General features: G+C 48.9%; 2 protein-coding genes across 2 annotated transcripts; one reads left to right on the forward strand and one right to left on the reverse strand.

Annotated features, from left to right (window-relative positions):
• Window positions 1-628: 628 nt before the first annotated feature.
• On the reverse strand, window positions 629-15612 carry SRP68 (signal recognition particle 68). Its single transcript, XM_015646012.1, has 16 exons — window positions 15424-15612; window positions 13453-13519; window positions 12844-12957; window positions 11740-11935; window positions 10939-11021; window positions 10620-10729; window positions 10202-10284; window positions 9815-9955; window positions 6429-6527; window positions 6082-6146; window positions 5652-5811; window positions 4901-4995; window positions 4539-4668; window positions 4075-4150; window positions 3212-3264; window positions 629-2781 (listed from the first exon to the last, which is right to left on the reverse strand). The coding sequence occupies exons 1-16, from the start codon at window positions 15572-15574 to the stop codon at window positions 2554-2556; spliced, it is 1851 nt and encodes a 616-aa protein (XP_015501498.1). The 5' UTR covers window positions 15575-15612; the 3' UTR covers window positions 629-2553.
• A 3206-nt stretch (window positions 15613-18818) lies between these two features.
• Window positions 18819-22275, forward strand: GALR2 (galanin receptor 2). The gene is made up of 2 exons (XM_015646013.2): window positions 18819-19539; window positions 20808-22275. The coding sequence occupies exons 1-2, from the start codon at window positions 19199-19201 to the stop codon at window positions 21586-21588; spliced, it is 1122 nt and encodes a 373-aa protein (XP_015501499.1). The 5' UTR covers window positions 18819-19198; the 3' UTR covers window positions 21589-22275.
• The last annotated feature ends 312 nt before the right edge of the window (window positions 22276-22587 follow it).

Raw genomic sequence — 22587 nt, forward strand, 5'->3', positions numbered from 1 at the left:
ATGTGGCCTCCATGCCAATTAATTCATGGAAAGAGCGCGAGCACTTTAAAGGAAGAGCCATGAAAGAACAGTGCAATAAGGAAGTTTCCAAGCCCCACAACATGCTCTGAACCTTGCCCTGGCTGTTCCAGGCCCAGCACCTGGGCAAGCCCAGGGGAATTGGTTTGTTCTGCACATCAGACACTTCACCTGCCTGTCCTGTCACCTTGCAGCTCTGTAAACCTCACCTGTGCCAGCCCAGGCTCCACTGCAGCGCTAAAAGCCTCAGTTTTGTCAGTCTGGTCTGGTCTGCATCCTACAGGTGACATCAATAATAATTTTCTTCCCTTCTTTACATTTTTAGGTTTCTTCTCCTGCACCTCATCAGCACCTTCCACAATTTAAGCCACAGCACTGCTCACAAACCCCACTCCATTCACTTTCCACTAACATTACACCCAAAACAAACAAGCCAGATCTCCTCGGGATGGTGTTATCTGAGCCTTGGGGCAGGAGATCCTCCTCCAGAGCTAAGTGGCCTTTCCCCAGGGGTTCAGTAGCCCCAGGTGATGGTGTGACCTCGATCCTCTGAGTGCTTGGAAGGCAAAGAGTGCTCAGTGCTCCTAATACAAACTACACGCCTCAGAGGTCAGGAATAAAACTTTATTGTTTTCAAATTTCTTATCTGCGTTCAACTCATCGGTTATCTGTCAAAAGATGTTTGGCAGAAAGAGGCCAATTGCTCTTAGGCTTTTGAAACTGTAACTAGAAAGTGGCCACAGCAGGAGTTTCCCTGGAATCAATCCAGGCACAACACAGATCCCTGGAAGGAAAGCAGAGTTTGGTGCAGATCTAAGGAGAACACTTCTGTGATTTGATCCAAAAGCAGCTCAGCTGGACACAGGACCAGGTGAGTCTGGTCATTGCAGGCTTTTCCTTGCCTAAAAGGAAATGGGCTTTATGGGGATGAGAAAGCTGCCAGTCATGACACAGTTTTCTAGAAATTGCCATCTGATGAATAAAGTCTTCCACATTTTCACCTGTACACTTCCCCTTCCTCTGTAAAATGCCCCTGGAATCCAGAGACAAAGGGAATTTGCTACAACATCAGAAATTCCCATTTTGTTTCCATGTTGCTAAAATTAAACAAGAAGTTCCTCCTCCTCCTCCTCCCACCTCTTTCTGAGCACACAGTCCTGTACTTTGAGAACTCACAAATCAGATCAACTTGGAACAAAGAGAACATTCATATTAAAATAATGGGAATTGTTAATTCCCTCCATTCATCTGACATGCACTTTGCAAGGAAAATTCCCAGTACGACAAAAACCCAATAATTCAAAACAGTCCTTCTGTTTCCAACCTTAACTCCAATGCCTTAAAAAGGAGAAAAAACACGAAGTCCAGACAACCAGAACAAACTGTTGCTTCACCTGCCAGCTACAAGCTGAGTGAAAACCCACACAGTGCTGGTGGAATCTTCCAAACGCTTTATTTAGGAACAGTTCTGCCCATGTACTGTGGGGTTTTTCCTGTTGAAGTGATCACAATTATGAAATTATCTGCACTTTCCAAGTGCCCATCCCCATGGCACCTGGGTGCTTTATAAAAAACGCTGTCTGGCATGACAGAGATGAATTATCACTCACAAACCTACTGGTCTCCTGTTCCTTATCCCTCATTTCACGTGTAGCTACTGACCAGGGACAAGAAACAAAGCAATAGATGAACTCCAGAAAAAGATCATCTTGTTTTCAGGTAAGGTTTAGATCAGAGACAAAACAAACACCAAGAGACCCAACTTCCCAAGAAGAGCAAGTAGCTATTTCTAAAGCCACCCATGAAGATATTTTCCCAGGAAAATACTTTCAGGAATAGGTTCTATACTGTATTTAGGTATTTAACAAAGTGTGTGTATGAATAAAGAAGGGTGCTATTGGCCCAGAGTACAAATTCACCACCACAGCATGAATAACCATCAACATTTGATGTTTGTCATCCTTATTGAAAAGAGGGTCCTTTTTTTTGTAATTTCTGAATGTTACATTCTTAAAAAATATAGACTTCTGGGTTGAAAGGGAAGAAGTTGCCCCTTTGGCTACTGTTCCACAGCCATTGTGTGGGAGCCTCATCTTGCTGGTTTAATTCTGCATCTACTTCTGCCTCTATTTCCCAATTACACCCCAATTTCTTGATTAAAAATCCCCAAATTTTAGTGTCAGATAATGGGTCAGAGGCAGAAATCAAATTGTATCTGTGCCCTGGTCCATAGTAAGTAGATGTGTACCAGCCCAGGACAGGCCACTGATCACAAAACTTCTCCAAGCAGAAAGGAATTTTTCTGTGCTCCAGGTTATTCTCAGCTATTTATAGTGTATGTTTGTTTCTGAGTAATTGTTTGTCTTTAATACACTGGGAGAGAATGTGTGTGCACAAACATAAACACAGGACACAAGGGAGGAGATGGTAAAACTTCCCTCTGTTGGTTTCAGGTGCTGTTATTTGTGTCCTAGAACCTCTTGGAGCTTTTTCTTCAATTACAGAATAAAACCTCTGTTCCTCTGGGGGTCCTGGTTAACTTTTGAATCCAAAAATGCCCTTTATATATCCTGTGAGGCCACTCTTGGCCTTCTGCTCCACCTTGTCCTCCAGAGGAGGGAAAGCAACATGGTTAAGAGCCAGGTCAAAGAACAAGGGTTTGCATGGAATGGGCTGGAATCCTGGTGGGAAGTGCACGAGGCTGACTTGCTTGCTGACCAGGGAAGGATCCAGGCAGAAAGTCTCAAACCGTTCCGAGAGTGGCTGCAAGAGACAGAAGAAGGGACACAAATTAAATTCCAGTCACATCAAAAGGGTCAAACATCAAACAGGACTGAGCAGCAACTGAGACAAGTCCAAGCTCCCTTGTGAGGCCTCTGGGGACTCTGAAAATGATTTAACCTCCTGTCCAAAGCACAGCTGCAGGATCTCTGGAAAACCCTCCCAATGTGCAGAGAGAAAGCTAAATAAAGCGAGCTGCCACACTGGAAGCTGCAAGCAGCCTCCCAGCTCCTACCCCCCTGTGTCAGGTGCCTTCAGCACCAAGCCTAATAAAATCTCTTAAATACACCAGTTGTGACCAAATCCTGATCAATGTGACATTTCCTGTGTTGTGAAAGACACTCAGGTAACAGGATAAAGGTGATGGTCATTAAGAGCACAGCTGGAGTTTGCCTGAGCTCTTGGCTCCTACCTTGCCATCCTTGACCTGAGATGGAGATTCAGTCTCATGAGGATCATTTGCATCTGCAAAATTGAACAAAAGGGGTTAAGAATAATATGCTTGACCTTGGTGTAGAGTAAGATTGTCTCAGGAAGCAGCTGTGCTCCAAGCTTAGCCATGATCCTGGCTCTCTGGGATGCACAGGACAGTAGTTTCAGAAGAATCAACTTGATTTCTAGAGTAAGAACCACACACACTCATCTACAGCCAACCCTGCAGTGGTGGAGCTTCTCCTTCACACTGTCATGAGAAGGTCTGGAAAGCTGCACAGACTTTGAATGAAGCACACAGCAGAAGTTGATGGAAACATCCCAGGGGGGTCTGTTAAAGCAACATTAAGGCACTAAAGGAGGCAACACACTACTTGTCCTGGATTTCCAGCAGCAGGCACACCAAAAACAGCAGCCCAAGAGATCACAAACTTCATCCATCCCCCAAAATTCTGTTGACAAGGCTGACACTGACAGAGAGAACATCACCGCTCTCTCTCTTAGCTGTTTGCCCAGGCAGGCAAAACTGGGATGAGTAAGGCCAAAGTGTTTGCAGCAAAAAAATGAAACACTAAACTCTTCTGTGCAAATCCCAAAAGGGATGCACATCCCCAGGGAGGGTTTTAACATCTCTGGGCAGGGAGAAACATGCCAATGTCCAGTCATTGCTTGCCTACCTGGACCACACACAGCTAGAACTGGGGGGAAATGTACTTTTCCAGAGATTTCATGAATGGTGATGGAAAAACATTTGGAACTCCAAAATTTAAATAAAAGGAAAGAAATAGCTGGAGGGGCTTTAGTCAAAATATATTAGAGTTCTAGTATAGCTGTGTTACTCACCTAAAATAGCTGCTGCTTGCAAGGAATACTTCTCTGCATTGACTTGAGTGATGAGATCCTGAACATCAGGCAGCTCCTAGAGCATTCAAGAAAACTATTTGAGAGCCTCAAATGTGCCAGCCTAAGAGTCAGAGCAAAGGTAAAACCAGACAGTGTGGTGGTTTCACCCACCCAGAAGGGGAAAAGCTACAGCATTGTGCTTCAGGCACTACAGAAGTTGTATAAGAGAAAATGCACAGGTGAGAAAAAGTGGTAAATTGTTTTGGAGTTGGTGGAATTCTGTCCCTCCTCCAATCAAGTGGCCAGGTGAAGTGTTCCCATGTCACTGGGACTGCTACAATGAACATTACTCTTCTCCCTACTTAAAGATCAGTCTTGAATTGTAATGGCCTGGCACCTAATTAACAGTAAATAGTGGGACAGAGCTGCTTCATAAAACTTCAGCTCCAGGACTGAGTTCCTACCTTCAAGCTGTTCCTGTGAGCTCCAGCTCCTGACTGAACCTCACGGGCATATTTCAGCACCCTCTCGTACAACACCAGGGCTTCACTCCATTTCTTTACCAGGACATAAGACTGGGCAATGAAGAAACACCTGCAACAGTTAAAAAAGCATTCCTGATGTGTTTGTTTTCCACACCTTTTGCCAATTGAAATGACTGACAACAGGAGATATTCTTAAGTTGCAGTGGGCAGTTTCCTTTAGGAGCCAGTCTCAAAGGATAGAGGAAACTGGATCAAAGGCCTGCACAGCACACAGAGCTGTGGAATTACAACCTTTGGAGGTGTCAAGTGTGCTAAAGAAAACCTGGCTGCTTCCCAGTCACCTGTAAGCTTTGTACACGAGTGTCTTCAATCCAATCTCCTTTTGGAAGTTCTTGTCCTCTTCTAGGCCAGGAAGTTGTGTCAGTTCCACAAGATTCTGTGCAAAAGAGAGTCAGAATAACAAATGCAGGCATTGCCTTCCTCTGGAATCTGCTGGACTAAGAGAAAGCTGCCCCTTCTGACAAGTCAACAGAACACTCCCAGGGAAATAGTTTCCAGTTTTCTAATTATCAGTTTTCTAACCTTGTGAAGGACTCTCATTGAAACTTGTGCAAGTTGCCCTCAGGACAGACTTCCTGACACAAACAGGACAAAGACTCCTTAGATTTCACATGAACTAATTCTTTCATTAGGCATTTCCCTCTCCCATTCACGATTGAGGCTCCCTCAGTTAACTGCAAAATTATGGGAGAAACTGAGAACCTGCTCAAGTATTTTTAGCTGCTACTCTCCCTGGCCAGCAGAAACTAAGGCAGCTCTAAGGGTGCTGCACAAGAGTCAGAAAGATTATTTTGAAACTCTATTAGAGTGCACAATGAAGGACACTCATTCAAGAAGCAGGTTCTGCTCATAACTAAAAGAGTTTTTTTTGTGTTTCATGCAGATGTTGAACATCTTTGAGGTACTTGAAGGTACTCAGCTGCTCTTCAGACTTCACGGTAGTTCACTTGCAGTGCTGCACTTCTACACTAACTTTTTGCACCCAAGTTTTCTGGTTAGACTGGAGAGTTGGATGTGTTTTCTCAGCACTACCTGCAGGATGATGTCGTAGAGGCGGATGAGGTCCTGCGGTCGCGGCGAGCGCTTGCCGTCCTCGTCGGAGCGCTGCTGCTGCAGCAGGGCCCTCTGCAGGGACTTGGCCATGCTCTCGTTGCGCTTGATGGCCGTGGACAGCTTGATGTAAGTCAAATAACTGCCAGGGAAAAAGAGAAATCCCATCAGCACTGTCAGAGATACTCGGACATTACTCTGTGGCAGGAAAACATCTGTAAGGTCAACATGAGAGTCTGGAGAAAGATGTTTACAAAGCTGCCCGAATCAGATCCTTATCTGTACAGTCATCCTTTGGGATCTTAGAGGCCCAGAACAAAAACCCCATAAAACAAAACCAAACAAAAATAAAATCTTGACATAAGAACATGGCTTCTTCACACTAGCACTGGCAGCAATGTTTGCCTGTTACCTGTGTAAGTACTGGATGTTGGACACCTTCCCAGAATCATTTTCCAGGGAGTGTTCTCGCTGCTTCTGTGGGAAGTGGAGACAAAACACTGCGTGATTTACTTAAAACTGGCAGCCAAGGGACAAAAACACACAACAACTCAAGGTTTGGGTAAACCATGGAAGCTGTAACAGACTTCTAGGTAAAAGAGGGAGGGCTTCTCCACTGCTATTCCCCACACAAGTTCTGTGGAGAATAAATTCAAATTTTGCAGCTCTTTATTAAAGAAATGCCAGCAAGTTTAACACTACATCAGCCCCAAGGAAACATGGTGTCACTGGAAGTAGAAACTGATGTCTGCTGCTTACCTGGTCTGGTTTCAATTCTTCCCGAACAGCCTGAATGGCATCTCTGCACTCACTGAGTAAAGACTCAAACAAACGTTCTTTTGTCTCCTCATTTTCTGCCTAAGAGCAAAGGAGATTCAAGACAGATCAGAAATCAGAAGTTTTTGTATGATGCATGAATTAACTAAGGAGATTAAACAAAATTTCTCGCAAATTATGTCCACTTTATGACCAATTTAAGATCCATGTACTTAGAACTCCAATCTGTGCCTGTCTGCAACATATTCTTGGGAAAAATCTGCCAGAAATTGTGGGGAATGGGGCTGGTGCTGAGAACTGAACAGAAGTGAAGGCTGAGCAGACACAGCTCATGGTCTCAACCCTTCCATCAGTTACCTTCCTTCCCAGCAACTCCCTTCCCTTCCTGGATGGCACCTGCACTGTTCTGAGGCTGGACTGCACTGTGGGAAAGGCCCAGCAACAGAAGAGCTGAGCAGTCCTGAACTGGCAAATTACCAATGCAGACAGCTCTTGTTATGCTGATTTAATTTTTCCCATGTGGTAAGAACATGCAGATGATTATCTTTCCTCCACTCCCACTCCAGCAATGCTCACAGTGGCAATAACTTGCTTGTTTGAAGCATTTTTTACAGTAACCCTATATTTTAGCAGCAGGAGTGACTGAGTGCTTTTCTGCTGTCGCTGTAAGTTTTGTTAAAATGTGAAGCAGCTTTTGGCCTTCTGCCCCAAAACCAGAACTTGAAAACAACTTTTAAAAAACAAGTTGAAGCCTGATCTGTGCCTCATTTATTGGCATATCATGTACTCAATTAAACAAGCTCCCAAACCCAAACTCAGCCTTCATTCAGAGGCTGAGAAGGAAACCAGGTGGAGATTGCAAGACTCACTGATTCAGTAAGAAAAAACTACTCAGAAGCAAACCTCAGCCTCAGTGATTGAAGAATTCAAGAGCACCAGCACCACGTTCTACCACTCCCATGCCATGTAACAGTGTAACATGAGCTTTGATGCAATAACTTTGCAGTTGTTCAAGTGAATAAAACTGTCTAAAACCACACTCACTTGTCTTCTGTGCAGCTCTACAGTCTCTGGCTCTCCATTTCCCATGTTCACCAACCAAATCAGTAATGCTATTTTTACCCCCTCAGAAAGCCTCAGGTATCCTGTGACGGGGGCGGTTTTTTGGGTTTGGGTTTTTTTAAGATTTGCTGTGAGAATTTTTAAGGTGGGACCGACTCCTGAGAATAACCAGAGACGAGTTTGACTGCATTCTCAACCTCACCCAGAGCAGCACAGCAATTTCACTGTAAGCACAAAAATGAAAACAGACATGGCCAGATCATCACTCAGCACAAACAGGGCAAGGGCTGGGCCCTGCAGTGAAACAAAGGCTTTCCTTTCCAAGCAAAAACTCCTTAAGCTGATTCTATGCATAAATACACATGTTCTGATTTGGGAGATATCAGCTCATAGCACTGAGACACAAGTGCTACAGCTGGTGATTCAACTGCCCTGACAGAACTGAACAGCTCATCTTAGAAGGCTCACAGAAACCAATCCCACTGAACCCAATTCCAAAAATGTGGAGTGCTCAGCTGTCAGATTTCCTTTGGTTTAAACCACTGTGTAACATCTCTGACAGTTATTACCACCCATTTTTGCTGCAATCTAGAGATGAGCACAGAATCCTTGAGGCAATACCAGGTAGGAGCACACCTGTGTCATGCTGCCCTGCAACCTCGTCACTTCTACCTGGTGAGAGCCAATGGGCCCTCAAAGCTGTGCCTTCAAATCTACTAAAGGAGTGACATAAGCAATTTTAAACCTGGATTCCAATTTCAGTTTGGCTTATTTGTTCTGTTCCTTCCATTACCAATAAGGAACCAAAGGTAACAGTATAATTGCACTGGAAGACTCCATTTTTACCCAAAACAGACTGGTTTTACTCCTAATTAAACCCTGCAGAGCGCTGCTGTTATGTCAGGTTTCAGCTCAGTGAAGATGTGCAGAAAGGTACCAATGATCCCACGAAGCACAATTCATTTACCTGAAGCTGGAATACCCATCACAGCTGACAAAACTCCAGAACTGGTGCCAAAAAAGCAAGTTTTAGCCCTCTGGGAATGCAAATATTGCTGCTGCATGCTCAGCTCTCACCAGTCCGCTCAACTCTGTTTAGTCAGAGCTTCCCAGGAATGCAAAGCAAGATGAGAACAAATTCAGGCTGTTCTGCCACTACTTTAGAGAGCAATTAAACTGAAAATGTCCAACTGTTGGCTTCCAGGATGGAAGTTAAACAAGGGAACAATGAAGTCTGAGCTGTACTTCCACCTGCTGGCCACACTTAGGTGCTTCCTGAAACCAAATCCATTCAGCAATGTCCAATTCCTAACACAACTGGTAACACTCAGGTTTCCCACTCAGCCTGTTTCCTACCCAACCAGTAGGATCCTGTTTATCCTACTCACACCATCCCCATCTCTGGTCTAACCCCTCTGTAGGGTTTTTGTTTTATCATTTATATTTTTATCTTTATCATTCTCCTGGTGATAAAAAGTTTTTAATAATGCAAAAATCCCATTTTTAGTGGCAATAGTTATTACTGAAGATCCTTTCACTGTCTCTTCAAACTCTGAGTGTGTATGCAGCCACTGAAAAGCAGGATATCCCATCTGGTCACCATTTCCAAGGGAAAAACTACACGTGGAAAACTTGACTACAATACTAAAGACAAGCATAGTATGTGCCACTGCAAGTTCCAGTGACTTCAATGATCCTTCTGAATCCTTTCCAACTCAAGATATTCCATTATTCTATGAAGTGTTTCAGAACCATTACATGTGAAATTGATTTACATCCTGACATTTAGTAATCTACTTCCTGCTTTTGAAGATTTCCTTAAGTCAGTAAGAGACTGGAATAGATGTCATAGCACCTGCTACACCTGGCAAATGGCTATTTGTTGCTGAAGAAAACATGGTCAATATGTATCTTTTTTTGTTTTGGTCACTCTGAAGCTAGAGCATTTGAGAAAGATGCTTAAAAAAATTAGAAGAGTAATTGAAATCCAGTTACTCTTAAAACAGTAACCTTCATTTCCAAGTCATGTACTAATAATAATGGTTATCACCCTGCTGCTGGAAGGCAGCACAGAATGTTCCAAGGAGCAGGAATACTCAGATCAGATCTCCCAGACTACTCTACTCAGCAGGCTGTGAAGCTGACACTTCAGCTTTGAGTTACCATCAGTATTCCCCCACTTTCACCTTTAGCCTTCCAGCCCCAAGTTTGAAACAAATTAGTTTACTCAAAAGCCTTTAGTTCAGGTAGCAGGTATTGCACAGAAGATGGTTAGAAGGGCAGGATGGAGAGGGCTGCTGGGTTACCTGAGCGATCGCTGCCTCGTTGTCAGCCAGCCCCAGCAGGAAGATCCTCACTTTGTCAATCTTCACTGGGACAGTTCTCCCTCTCCACTCCACCTCACTCATTGTGGCTGCCTGCTTTGCCCGAGTCTGGGTGATCAGTGCCTGCACAAAACACACTGACCTTAGGAGCTTGAACTTACAGGGATGCAAAACTGAACCTCCTGAATTCATGTTAGACTTGACAATTTTGAAATCAAAGGGCTTTCTGGCAAAGTGTTGCTTCCCACAGTGCTTGGGCTTGCTTGCTCACTTCTGTTCTATTCTGGGTCTTGAACAGTTTGCTGCAGGATATTCATGCTCAGCAGAGTAATAACGAGTATTTCAAGCAGAGGCATGCAAACAAATTACCTCCAGTTTTTCTGCAAGAAGACCTTCAGTGCCACCAGACCTCAGTCTCATCTGCATCAACTCATTCATGGCAGACTGGTCACCTGAGAGAATCGACAAATTGAGATCACAATTCCATTTTACTTCAAAATTACTTTCATATACCAAACCTAATAATTAGGTTTTATACTGGCAGTTTAGGGACAAGCTTGCAATTCCATTCTGTCTTCATAGGCAAGCTACCACGAACTGTTACTCCTGTCTTTCTACACATAACCACAAGTGTTGTTGCAAAATGAGGCCCTTTTTGCATTGCTAAACTGTCCCAGAACACATGCAGAATTTGCCCAAAATATCATGGCCTCAATGTCACTTAGACCAGGGTTTAACTAAATCAATATTGCTTTCCTGTGAACAGATGAGGCCCCCCTTCCCTTACCAATGTTGTAGGCACAGTAGCGGATGTTGGGTGAGATCTCCTCCACACGCTGGTTATACAGCACAGCTTGTTCTTCTGTGAAGGCATTGGCCAGTTTTTCATAGATGGTCCTACAGCAAAGAACAAATATTGACACTGCAGAGTGTGTCACTTGTGAGGTGCTATCCTAAGGGAACAGTTTGTGTCTGTGTTCTGGAGGATGCTATTTCTTCAGCAGCACCTCCCAGTTAAGCACAATTAACTAAAAAACTCAAGAGAGTTGCCAGAGTTGCTCTATGGAACTGATCTAACACTATTTACTGAACAAAGAGGGACTCACTTGCATTTGTTGAAAGCCTCCATTGCTGCCTTCCACTCCTGGTGCTCAAAGCGAAGCATCCCGGTGAGATAAGCCATGTACGCCTGCACACAGAGCAAGGGCAAGGTCACTTCCCCACCATCCACAGCCCAATTAGTGACACCTTTAGCATGAAAGCTGATGTGACTCCTGCAGTGAGTGACTAAGCTTTGCCCTTTGCATTGGGGCTTCCCACAGAAAACAATGGATTTGGATGACAGGTTACAGCTACCTACTTCTTCTCCTTTAATTGTCTTTGCTACATTGCTAAGGAACCACAGAATCATAAAATGGAATCACAGAATGGAATGGATTAGGAAGGAGCTTAAAGATTATCTAGCTTCAAACCCCCTGCCATGAACAGGGACACCTTCCACTAAACCAGGCTGCCCAGAAATCAAAGCAAAGATATTTCTTGTTTGTTATGCAATGGCCCACTGATGTCACAAAACTTTTTTTCCCCCAACAATATGCCATACAATGGCAGTTTAACTGAGTACAGCACTGCAGCCCCTTGCTCAAGGAGGTCACAACAGTTGTTTCCTGTTTTCCAGGAACTGAACCTCCAAATCTTGCATTCTAGGTGGCTACTTCAGCACATTTAACAAAAAGCTAACTCAGCAGGTAAGCACTTTCTTGGGCTGTGTTGCACAATCTTAGTCACCCCAAATTCTTTGAAATTTTATTATCTACTGAGAGAGAGCAATTATTTCCTCACCCCAAATTCCAAAGGTTTCTTGTTCAGCCTTTGCTGTATAACAAGCTGAAAGTATAAGTGCTTACCTGAGCTTCCAGCTTTGTCTTAGCATCCACCCTGTTGCTCTCACAGAGCCTCTCCAGCTCCTCGGCGTGTTTGACAGCCTTGCGCAGCCGCGAGAGCAGATGGAAGCGCTTGCGGGGCTCTGTGTTGGCCTCCTGCTTCAGCTGCATGGCATAGCTCCAGGCCCTCTCTGCATCCATCAGGATCAGCAGCAAATACCTGCAGGGTGCAGGAGGGTCCATGGAACAATAATGAGACTCAGACAAGAGTTGCATCACCACCAGTTCTTTGCCATTTGGCCGGCCAACTTCAGTAACAGAAGTTTAGCTTGGTTAGAAGAGGCAAGATGCTTTTACTTCTTAAAGTTCTAAGCACACAAAGTCTTATTATTCCTGACTGGTTCCTGATGTGTTTCTCACTCAGAAGTGTAATTACCCCACTGAGGCAGAGAATTAGGTATCATTCTGCAGTACCATAGACACTACAAAGACATGGGATTCATCATTTTAGGCCACTCTTCAAACTGGTTCAATATGTTCTTTACAACACAGGTGAATGCAGCGTCATGTGCTGTTTTCCCACAAGAAAAGACAAGACAGGAAACACTTCAAGTATTCCTAAAAGATGGGAAGTGAGCCCAAAATCCTGGCTATTCTCTACATACTCTGTCAGGTGAGCATTCTGTCAAATTTAGAAGATTTCAGTAAAACTTGCAGTGCAATATTTCTGTTCAAGCAGAAGGGATTACATCTCCAACCACAACCTTGTTGGCTACACCATTTACATTAAAAGCACTCCCATGGCTACCTTGCAGCAGACCTGAATAAACATCTCCTCTTCAATGTCACAGGAATCCACTGATTATGAAAAGAATCAATTTTAGCAACTATGAGGGAAGAGAAGGAACAGGCTGTTGCTGCTCCTTCTCCCACTGGTTGAAGCTGGATCTGAGCAGTGTCTCTTGCACCTGCACTACAGCCTGAACTTTTATTAATATCAACAGACATCTCTGAAAATAAATGCTTTGGATGATATTGCACAGAATATTTTTCCACCTGCAACAGAAACTAATGAAGGGAAACTCTTCAGTAACATACTGAATTCTCAGTTCCATCCAGTCCCTGTACCTGTTGTCTGAGAGAATCTCTTCAGTTACTTTCTTCCCAGTGAACTTGTGTCTGTTGCCCATCTTGAAGTTGAGAGTTTTGCGGAGCCGCCTCAGCCTGCGGGAGCAATAACCCCTAAAAAAGGATAACCACAGTCAGTTTGGCCAAAGGACAACTTTGTTTCTGTTTATTGCTCTATCCAAGTAGAAAAAAAAAAAAAAAGACTAAAGGCTGTACCAGGCAAATGTCTTAACAATTAAAACTCCAAGTGTGACATATGGTAGCCCAAAAACTACCTGTAAAGCAGTAATTAATAGAAAACAAGGTAAGAAGACACACAGTCACTAATGATCTTTAAAAATCAGGGTGATGTGTTCATTACTAACTGGTTTACATGTGTTTATTGAGCACTGAGTTCTGGAGGAGTACAGTGCCTATCAGGACGTGTGAACACAAGCTCCTATGGGCAGTGGAGATGCAAGAGCCAGTCTGCACAGCCACACCACAGTACAGCCAAGGGAGATCAGCACACACGGCCTCAGCTGGAACAGCCTGGCAGATGGGCTTTGTTGCCTGCTGTGGGGGGGTTACAATTTAAATAAAGCCCCAGGAGCAGCTCCCAACACTCACCTGTACCTCTGGAAGTCCCCATGCCTCAGGCCGTGCTGCTGCTGTGACTCCTTCACGATCTGCAGGACTGTGGCTCGCGTTAAGGCACACTCACAGTGCAGCTGGCACCAGCTCCTCCTTCCACCCCAAAATAACAGCAGGGAACCCCAGAGATCCCATGAGACAAATGCACTTCAAACACTGGGGCAGCCCAAAACCTCCTAAAAGCAGGGAGCTGAGGGAGCTGATGGTTCTAAAGCACCTCATGAGTTCACAGCTCCCTCCAGAGCTCCTGACCATCAGCAGAGACCACGACAAACCTCAAACACCTCCTCCTACAGACATCCACAGGAGAGCTGCTGTCACCAGAGTTCATTTTGGGATAAGCAGCTGTGCCGAAAGACCCATCCAGGATAATACACCTGACTGCCCCAGCCTGGCTGCAGGACCTCCCCAGCAACACTTGTGACAGTTTTGTAGAAAAAAACACCCTGAATAGAATCACTGCTGCATCCCCAGCACAGCTTCCATAAACAAAGTGCCTTCTGAGCACAAAACCTCATAAAAAGTGTTTTTGGAAATAACTCCAGGGCTAATTTTCTCATTTTTTCAGCACATTTCTAGCCTTGCTGCACATTGCTATAACAAGTATCTGTGACATGAAGCACTGTCCTGTGACCTGGGGCACCATCACTCCATCCAGATTCCACGTCCTTCAATGTTGCAGAGTTTTTGCAGAGTTCCTGCACTTCCTTTATCCCTCAGTTATTCCTACCAAATAAAACCATGCCATATTCCAGTAAATCTGATGTTCTTCATTCAGTTTACAAGTTATTTTGTGAAATGAAATCTCTACCACAAACAAGAAATATATATAATATATATATAAGAAATAGATATAATCTGTGCTATATATATATTCATATATTCATATATATGAATATATATTCATATCCTAAAATTTTCCTTTCAAGCTTTACCAAGCCTTTAAAGAAAGCCCACAACACACAACCAGACTGCACAACAAGCCAAACAAAAGAAAAACTATACCTAAAGAAACGACCAAACATTTAAAGTTTAAAATGCTAGATGTCTATCAAAGTGTTTTCTTAGGACTACACCTAAATCAAAGTCTCTGAAGTATTAAAAACCCGCACCAATAGTTATTACACTGAATTATTCTACATTTGCAGAACAACCAAGTCGAACTGCAATATCTCAACACAGCCCTCCTCATCCTTGCTGTCTACCCAAGATTTTTTTCAGACTCTTTTTTCATCCTGCAGTTACTTGCTGAATTCATATCCCCTGAACTTTTAAAGACATTTCCAACATTCCCAGGGCAATTGCTATGTCTGCATCTTACTCAACAGTTACTGACTACACACCTGCCATATGCCACGTGGAAAACTGAAACCTGATTTCCCTCGGGTTTCCCTGTGACCCAGAAGATAAAACTCAGCTCTATCACAGCTGTGCAGCTGGGCTGGTTTCACATCCAAGTTTCACCTACAAAACCTCCACGAGCTTTACACGCCGAGATTTCAGAAGCACTAGATGTGCAGGTCACATCTGTCACCTCAGCGCATCTGTTAAGATATTTTTATATATTACTGTTCACTTCAAGCTGCAGTATCACCACGAGTAGCTCACGGGTGACCTGCTCTTACCCTAAAGCACACGGCCCGGCACACAGCTCCGCTGTGCAGACTGACGCCGGCCGTCACGCGCTTTGGAAGGGGAATCAGCACAGGCAGAGCGCAATTCCATAAAGCAGGAAAGCCAGGCTGACCTGTTTCATCCAAACCAAACCCCCACGCAGGCCCAGGCCAGCGCCGCCCGCATGTCCAGGGCCGGGCCGGGGGTGAGCGCCCGCCGCCCGCCGTCCCTGCCCGCCCGGGCCCTGCGAGCCCCTCGCTGCCGCCACGTCCCCCCGCCGCCCACGGGGCCGGGCCTGCCACGTCCCCCCGCCGCCGCCGCCGCGCAGGATGCTCTCCAGGCCCAGGCTATCGCCGAGGCCGCCGGGCGGCGGCGCCGCCGGCCGCTCGTTCTCCTTGTTGTCCTTGCCGTCCTTGTGGTCCTTGTTCTCCTCCGCCCCGGCCCCGCGGCCGCCGCCGCCACCCCCCTGACGCTCCGCCGCCATCTTGCTCCGGGGCCGCGGCCGCGGTGCATCACGGGCCGGGCAGCGGCGCGCGCGGCCGCGCGGGGGCCGCCGGGAACGGGGAGGACCCGGGGGGAGCCCGGGAGCGGGATCGGGATCGGGATCGGGAGATCCCGGCAGCCTCCCGGGGCTGTGCCTCACCCGGGGTTTGTACATTCCCCGGCCCTCCTGCCCGTGTCCCGCTTATCCATCCCGCACTGAGCCCCCCAACTCTGTCACGGTGCTCTGCCCCAAGGCCACCCCTCAGTGCTGACCCCAAAATCAGCGTCACCATCCTCACCCCTGCCGCACTGACCCCCCTACCCCAAAATCAGCCCCTAGGGTCAACCTTCTCAATCCTTTCCCACTCATTCCCCTCGACTGAGCCCCAAATCAGTCCCCAGGGCCATCCCCCCCCACCCTGCCCCCCAGATTCCCTCACGCAGCCCAGGATGACCCCACGGCTGGCGGTGCTGTTGCTGCTGTCCCTCCCCGCTGCTGTGGCAGCCCCGGGGAGTCCGTCCGTCCGTCCGTCCGTCCGTCCGTCCGTCCGTCCATCCATCCATCCCTCCCTTTGCCCCTTCCCGGGACACCGGAGCCTGCTGCTCTGGGCAGCCCTTCGGGAGAGGGGGTTTAAATCCCCCCAGGCTCAGCCCCAAAAACAAAACCTCCCACCTCCAGCCGCCTTAACCCCTTGGGGCTGTGCACCTGGTAAAAGAAGAGACTGCAGTTATCTCACGTAATCCTGGAGCTATTTCATGGTGTGGGCATGTAAGACCAGGTCATTTTGCACATGGAGTTGAATACTTCATTCAGGACAAACACCAAACTTATTTGAGCACCCAATCGTAATATTTACATAAACCCTTATAAGTACAAACTGCCCCAGGAGCTGCTTGCGCTGGGCTCATGTCCCCAGACCCGTCTTTGCCAGCCTGGCTGCACTTTGCTGTCACACTACAAGAATCAATTTGGTTCCTCTCCCCTTCCAAAGGCTCAGCTGTGACCTGTTATTCCCGATTTCAAACTTCTCCTTTCCTCTCATAGACAGCAAAGCTCAAAGAGGTGGGGGGAATAAAATAAATTAAAAAATCAACCATGTCCTCAAGTTGCAATATCCTCAAGTTGCATCTTTCTGTGGAAATCTTTTAAACTGTCTGCTCCAGGCTCCAAATCCATCTCCCAGGGATTCATTCCCTATCTGAACCAAACCGTGCTCCAGGATGATGCTGAACTAAGCAGGCACTGCAATTAAAGCCTATTTTACAAAGAACAGCTCCTCTCTTGCAGCTGTGGTGGTTCAGACAGGCTTGGCTTAGGCTGGCACGGCAGCACCCAACCTCAGGTGCCCAAAAAAAACCCCCAAAGGACCTATTCCAGTGTCAGGACAGCCACCACGTGTGGCACAGGCACATTTCTGCCACACCACCTTTCTTGCACACTGACACCAACCTTTGCTGCTCCTCTGGATTCCTCTGGAATCTGGAAATGGGAGGATAAAACCATCAGCCAGCGCCTGGGTGTGTGAATTCCTCCTGCAGAGGCAGCTCTGCTCTCCCCCAGGGCAGGGGGACAGGAGGATTACACAAACCTGCAGAGCCTTGAGAGGAGCCTTGCAGCAAGGCTGAGCTGCCTTTGGTGTCACAGGGGTTGCTGCAGAGAATAAATCCACAGAGTTACAGGCTCCAGGCCCTCACATCTCTCTGTCAGCCTCCAAGGGCCAAGAGCCCCACAGCATGCCTTTTCCTATTAATTTTGGCCAGAGGATCTTGCTTTTGGGGATCTGGATCATCCTCTTGCACCGCTGCCCAAATAACCCATCTGTGTCTCAAGACAAGAATTTATTTTACTGCTATTTATTTTTATCCTGCTATTTACGAGTTTTACTGATGTTCGGGAGGAAACAGTGTTTTCCCTCATTTTGTTTTTTAACAGTCTCACTCTGCAGGCTGACCAAAGCTCCAGTGAGACCAAAGACACCACCAGCACCATCACCCAAACACCCTGTGGTATCTGAGGATACAGGGCAGGTCCCACAGGGTGAAACCTCCTGGAACTGAGGCAATTCCCACATGGTAGAACCTCCCTGGGGCCAGGCTTTCCCCACGAGTTATCCCAGCAATCTCCATGCTGGTGGCTGGGGATGTGGCACGGGAATGGCTCCCTGAGGATGTGTGGCCAGCCTGGGATCCGGAGAGGAAGGCAGAGCTGTGCTCTGTCTCCGCAGCTCCGCACTCCTGTGGGGCAGCCGATTTTCCGCTGTGCTGCTCCGAATTGCCTGCTTTTCCCTGTGGGATCAGGAACACGGAGCATCCTCCCACCGAAGGGGTCTGTTCACCTCCCCACGCACCTCCTCCAAACGGGAGCTGGTTTTGTGGGGCTCCCTGTGGGCAGCAGAGGGTGAAAAGGGCTCCGTGTGCTGTGGTGGCAATGTCACAGGGCTGTGAGTGTCCCCAGAGCTCCCAGCACGGCAGGCTCAGCTCTGAACGCCCATTGAGAGAACTGAGAAGCTGTGGAGTGAGTTACAGGAGTAGTCGATGCATTAAATATTTCTCTTTCCACAGGAGCAAAACAAGGTAGGCTGGGGTGGGGTCACACGAAGAGCCCTGGCAGAGCTGATAGCACCGGCCGGAATCAAGAGTTCCATCCGTGCAGGACCAAAAAGGCAATTTTGCAGGAAAAGAAGGCACGGCATGAAAAAGATTTGTTCCCGCTGCAATGTATCACGCTTCTCACCCAGCCGTGGGGAAAAATACAGTTTCTCCTGAAAACTGCGCTCACCTCGGCTGTTTTGGTGCGAGGATTTAGCTGCCCGCTGGACAATGTGGACACATTCTCAGAGGACCCCCATTCCTAAAAACCAGCCCTGGAGACCCTGGGGTTGAACAACCCCTTTTCCAATGACTACTGAAGGGGGAGGAGGTAAGAAAACCCCCGCAGACGCCTCACTTTGGGTGCCGAGCTCCCTTTTGGGTGCCCAGCCCCTCCGGGGGAGTGACAGCACTGACATTTTACCCCAGCCCAGGGCAAACCCGGCCCGAGCTCCTCTGCCGGGCGCTTCCCCGAGGGGAGCGGGGTCGGGATCTGATGCGCGGGGCCGGGCGGGAGCCGCGCCCCGGAGCCCCCCGGGCCCCCCCGCTCCGCCGGCGCACGGAGAGCGCCGGAGCCGCCCCGCCGGAGCCCCCCCGAGCGCCCGCGGGCTCCCGCACACCCGGAGGAGGTGAAGGGCGCCCGGCTCCCCCTCGGCTCCCCCGCATCCCCGCCGGGACCCCCGCACGCTCCCTTATGCACCCCCTGTTCCCGTGCATCCCTTCTGTGCTCCCCCAGCGTGCTCTCTGTGCACCCCTTTTCCTTCTGCATCCCTGCTGCACTCCCCACCGCTCCTCTTTTCCTGTCCACCTCTTTCCTTTGCATCCCTGGTGCTCTCCTCGCTGACCTTTCCCTGCACCCCCTTTCCCTTTTCCTCCCTTCCGTGCTGCCCAGCGCGCCCTCCCTGCACCCCCGTTCCCGTGCAATCCCTGGTACACCCCACACTGATTTCTCTGTGCACCCCGTCACCCCGTGTGCCCCGCCGGTGCCTTCTCCACGCCCGCTCCCCCCTCTGGCCCTGTCCGTGCACTCCCGGCCATGAACGGCTCGCTGGCGGGCTCTGGGGGGGGCTGGCAGCCCGAGTCCGTCATCATCCCACTCGTGTACCTCGTCATCTTTCTCGTGGGCACGGTGGGCAACAGCCTGGTCCTGGCCGTGCTGCTGCACAATGGGCAGGTGAAGAACACCACCAACCTCTTCATCCTCAACCTGGGAGTGGCTGACCTCTGCTTCATCCTCTTCTGCGTCCCCTTCCAAGCCACCATCTACACCCTGGAGGGATGGGTGTTTGGGCCCTTCATGTGCAAGGCTGTCCACTTCTTCATCTACCTCACCATGTACGCCAGCAGCTTCACCCTGGCCACCGTCTCCCTCGACAGGTAGGAAAGGGAATGGGGGGGGGGCTCCCTGCACCCTGAGGCTCCCCTTCCTCTGGATCCCACCAGGGCAGAGAGGGGACAAAAATCCCCTGGAGCTAAACTCTGACTGCTGTGATCTCTGGGGGAATCAAGGAGCATTTCCCAGTTGATGTGTGCAAGGAAGTGCAACCACCCACTATGAGGTCCTGCAGAGGGCTGGGTGGGGATCCCTGGCCCCAGTGCCCAGATGGAGGAAGCTTTCAGACCCCAAAGCTGTAGGACTGGGATTTATCCACCGGCCCTGGCAGTGAAGTTGGGATGAAAAATGAGAAAGAAGCAAAGCTCAGTCCCTGTGCAGCTCTGGCTCTTCCTGGGATGCACAGAGAGAGCCCCTACCCTCCCAACCATCCCCAGTGAAGCAGGCAGACCTTGAGGAGAAAAAGCACTGGGATGTTTGAGCTGAGACACTGATTTTCTCACCCTCCTCTTCTATTAGCAAAAAACCCCTTTTTGTCCTGATGCTGTCCCTTGTCACAGCGATTATCCCAGGGTGGGTTTTGCTGGGAAGCCTGTTGCTCCTTGCCTGTGCTTTACCTCAGTCCCTGCCTCTGCAAGGGCTGCTGAGTTATGACCCTGGGAGCTCCTGGTGCTGCTCCACTCAGTGCCCAAAACCTGTGAGATGGGATGTGGGAAGCCCATATTGCTGTCCCCAGGGTGGCCCTGGAGCCTGGCTGGATGTGTCCTGCTATCCCAGCACCCCCAGGAGCTAAAACACATCCAGGGGCTGCCTCTCCCCCTGTATCCCACAGAGCAGAGGGAACAGATGTGTTGAGCAGGGGAGGGCCTGCACAAGCCTCAGATCTGGCTGCAATTAAGGGACCAGCTAATTACAGAACTGAAAAGGGGGGATGTGCTCTCACATGTGCCAGTACAAGGAATGCTGTGTCTGGGGATCCTGGGCACTTGCTCCTGCTTTTGTATCCTCACTGCTCCAATCCGTGCCAGACAGTGATGGTCAAGTGAGGGTCTGCTGGATTAGGGGAGGGACAGAATGGGACCATCCCCATTGTCCCCACAACCACTGCTAAGAGCAGAGCCTGAAGGGGCAGGGGCAGAGAGAGAATGTTCCTCAGTCCTTTGTGCTAAGGAACACCAGGGAATCTGTTGTGTTACTAACTGCCCTGGAAAGCTCAAATCCATTTCTGCCCTCTCTCCAATCTGCTCCTGGCAATGCTGTCTCTGTGCCCTCCCCAGGACTGCAGCCATGTCTCTCTCCCTTTCCCATGCAGGTATTTGGCCATACGATACCCCCTGCACTCCAGGGAGCTGAGGACACCCAGGAACGCCCTCCTGGCCATTTGTCTCATCTGGGGGCTCTCCTTCATCTTCTCGGGCCCTTACCTCAGCTACTACCAGGAGTTCCAGCTGGCCAACCTGACCGTCTGCCATCCCATCTGGGAGATCTCCCAGCGCAAGATCATGGACATCTGCACCTTCATCTTCAGCTACATCATCCCCGTGCTCATCCTGAGCCTCACTTACGTGCGGACTATTCGCTACCTGTGGCGGTCCGTGGACCCTCTCCAAGACATGTCTGAGTCCAAGAAGGCCAAGAGGAAGGTCACCAGGATGATCATCATTGTCGCCATCCTGTTCTGCCTCTGCTGGCTGCCCCATCACCTGGTCATCCTCTGCGTGTGGTTTGGGTACTTCCCCCTCAACCACTCCACGTACGTGCTCCGCATCCTCTCGCACGTCATCTCCTACGCCAACTCCTGCGTGAACCCCATCGTCTACGCCCTGGTTTCCAAACACTTCCGCAAGGGCTTCAAGAAGATCTTCAGCTGCCTCCTGCACAAGAAGGCAGCGCACAAGGTGCATGTGGCCCAGGCCACCAACACGGTCAGCACGCTGGAGGCAGAGCTCAGTGAGGTGACCCAGCTGAGCGATGCCCTGCCCGGTCGCTCCGCCGCACGCTGCAGGGTCCCCGCACAGCCCTGGGGGGAGGCAGAGCTGGTGGGACAGCAGCAGAGAGCAGATGGCTCCTCCATCACCTTCAACATCAGCTAGCAGAGCTTCCTCCCATCCCACGGCTTTGCAGTCTCCTGCAGCATTGCAAGCCTGGGGCTGGGCTATGTTTTGGGTTGAAATGGGTCCAGTTGAACCCCTTTCATTCAAATACATCCAGATTTCATAACCGTGATGCTGCTGATACAAACTCAGCCAATAACCAACCAAGGACAGGATTTGCTTCCACCAAGCACTTGCTGAGAGCAGAGAGATCAAGCCCAACAATCCACTGCCATGTGTGAACACCTGTTCCTCTGTCATGGACGAACTTCCTATCGCATCTACACCCAGACCCTGTGAAAAGCTCTGGCCCCTCTGACCAGCAAAGCACCTGGAGTTAATGGGTGCACTTTTAGGGACATTTGGAAAGTCTTGGATTGTTTGTGTCCTAGTTTAGGAGCTGCATCCTGGGGCAGCACTGGGCACAAACCCAGCTCAGGTAGGAAAATCCAGAGTGAAGCACAGGTCACTGAGGACCAAGGGGAGAGAGGTTGTTTGCCAGGGAAGCACAGCCATGGACCCATGGTAGGGGAAGGATTTTAATGCCTTTGGACAGCTTGGGGACAGCTCAGCATCTCAAGCAGGTGAGGAGACAAGCAGGGCACTGCCACTGCTTCCCTGAGGCAGGACAGTCAGGGCTGTGTGAGAGCTGGGGGTGCCCAGCGAGCTGGGGAAGCCACAATAAAGCTCCTCTATCCCACCTGCCGTGTCCAGCTCCTTTGAGAAGCCCCACAGCTGCAATAAAGGAGAGGCTGGGGGGTGGTGGGACCTGCTGGATGCAGGGAAGCTGAGGGGGGATGGAGGATGTGGGTGATGCCCAAGCACATCCCTGGAGGGGAGCACTGCAGCACAGAAACACCACTGCTGAGTGCAGCTGCCCACAAGAGGCTGCTGTGATTCACACTCCCACCTCTTAACCCTGCAAAGGCTCCACGGGTGCCTGAGCCCTGTGACTGCCACCAGCCAAGGGCTCTAAGTGGACACCTTCCTTTTCCTTAC

Source organism: Parus major, chromosome 18, assembly GCF_001522545.3.
Source record: "Parus major isolate Abel chromosome 18, Parus_major1.1, whole genome shotgun sequence".
NCBI lineage: Eukaryota > Metazoa > Chordata > Aves > Passeriformes > Paridae > Parus > Parus major.

What these genes read in the sequence shown, in the direction of transcription:
- SRP68 (XM_015646012.1), bottom strand. Translation starts at nt 15,574, where the DNA reads ATGGCGGCGGAGCGTCAGGGGGGTGGCGGCGGCGGCCGCGGGGCCGGG. An exon ending in GAGATTCTCTCAGACAACAG is followed by an intron (nt 11,936 to 12,843) that starts GTACAGGGACTG and finishes TGCACCCTGCAG; the next exon opens with GTATTTGCTGCTGATCCTGA. An exon ending in CTCACAGGAACAGCTTGAAG is followed by an intron (nt 4,151 to 4,538) that starts GTAGGAACTCAG and finishes TGAATGCTCTAG; the next exon opens with GAGCTGCCTGATGTTCAGGA.
- GALR2 (XM_015646013.2), top strand. Translation starts at nt 19,199, where the DNA reads ATGAACGGCTCGCTGGCGGGCTCTGGGGGGGGCTGGCAGCCCGAGTCC. An exon ending in GCCACCGTCTCCCTCGACAG is followed by an intron (nt 19,540 to 20,807) that starts GTAGGAAAGGGA and finishes TTTCCCATGCAG; the next exon opens with GTATTTGGCCATACGATACC.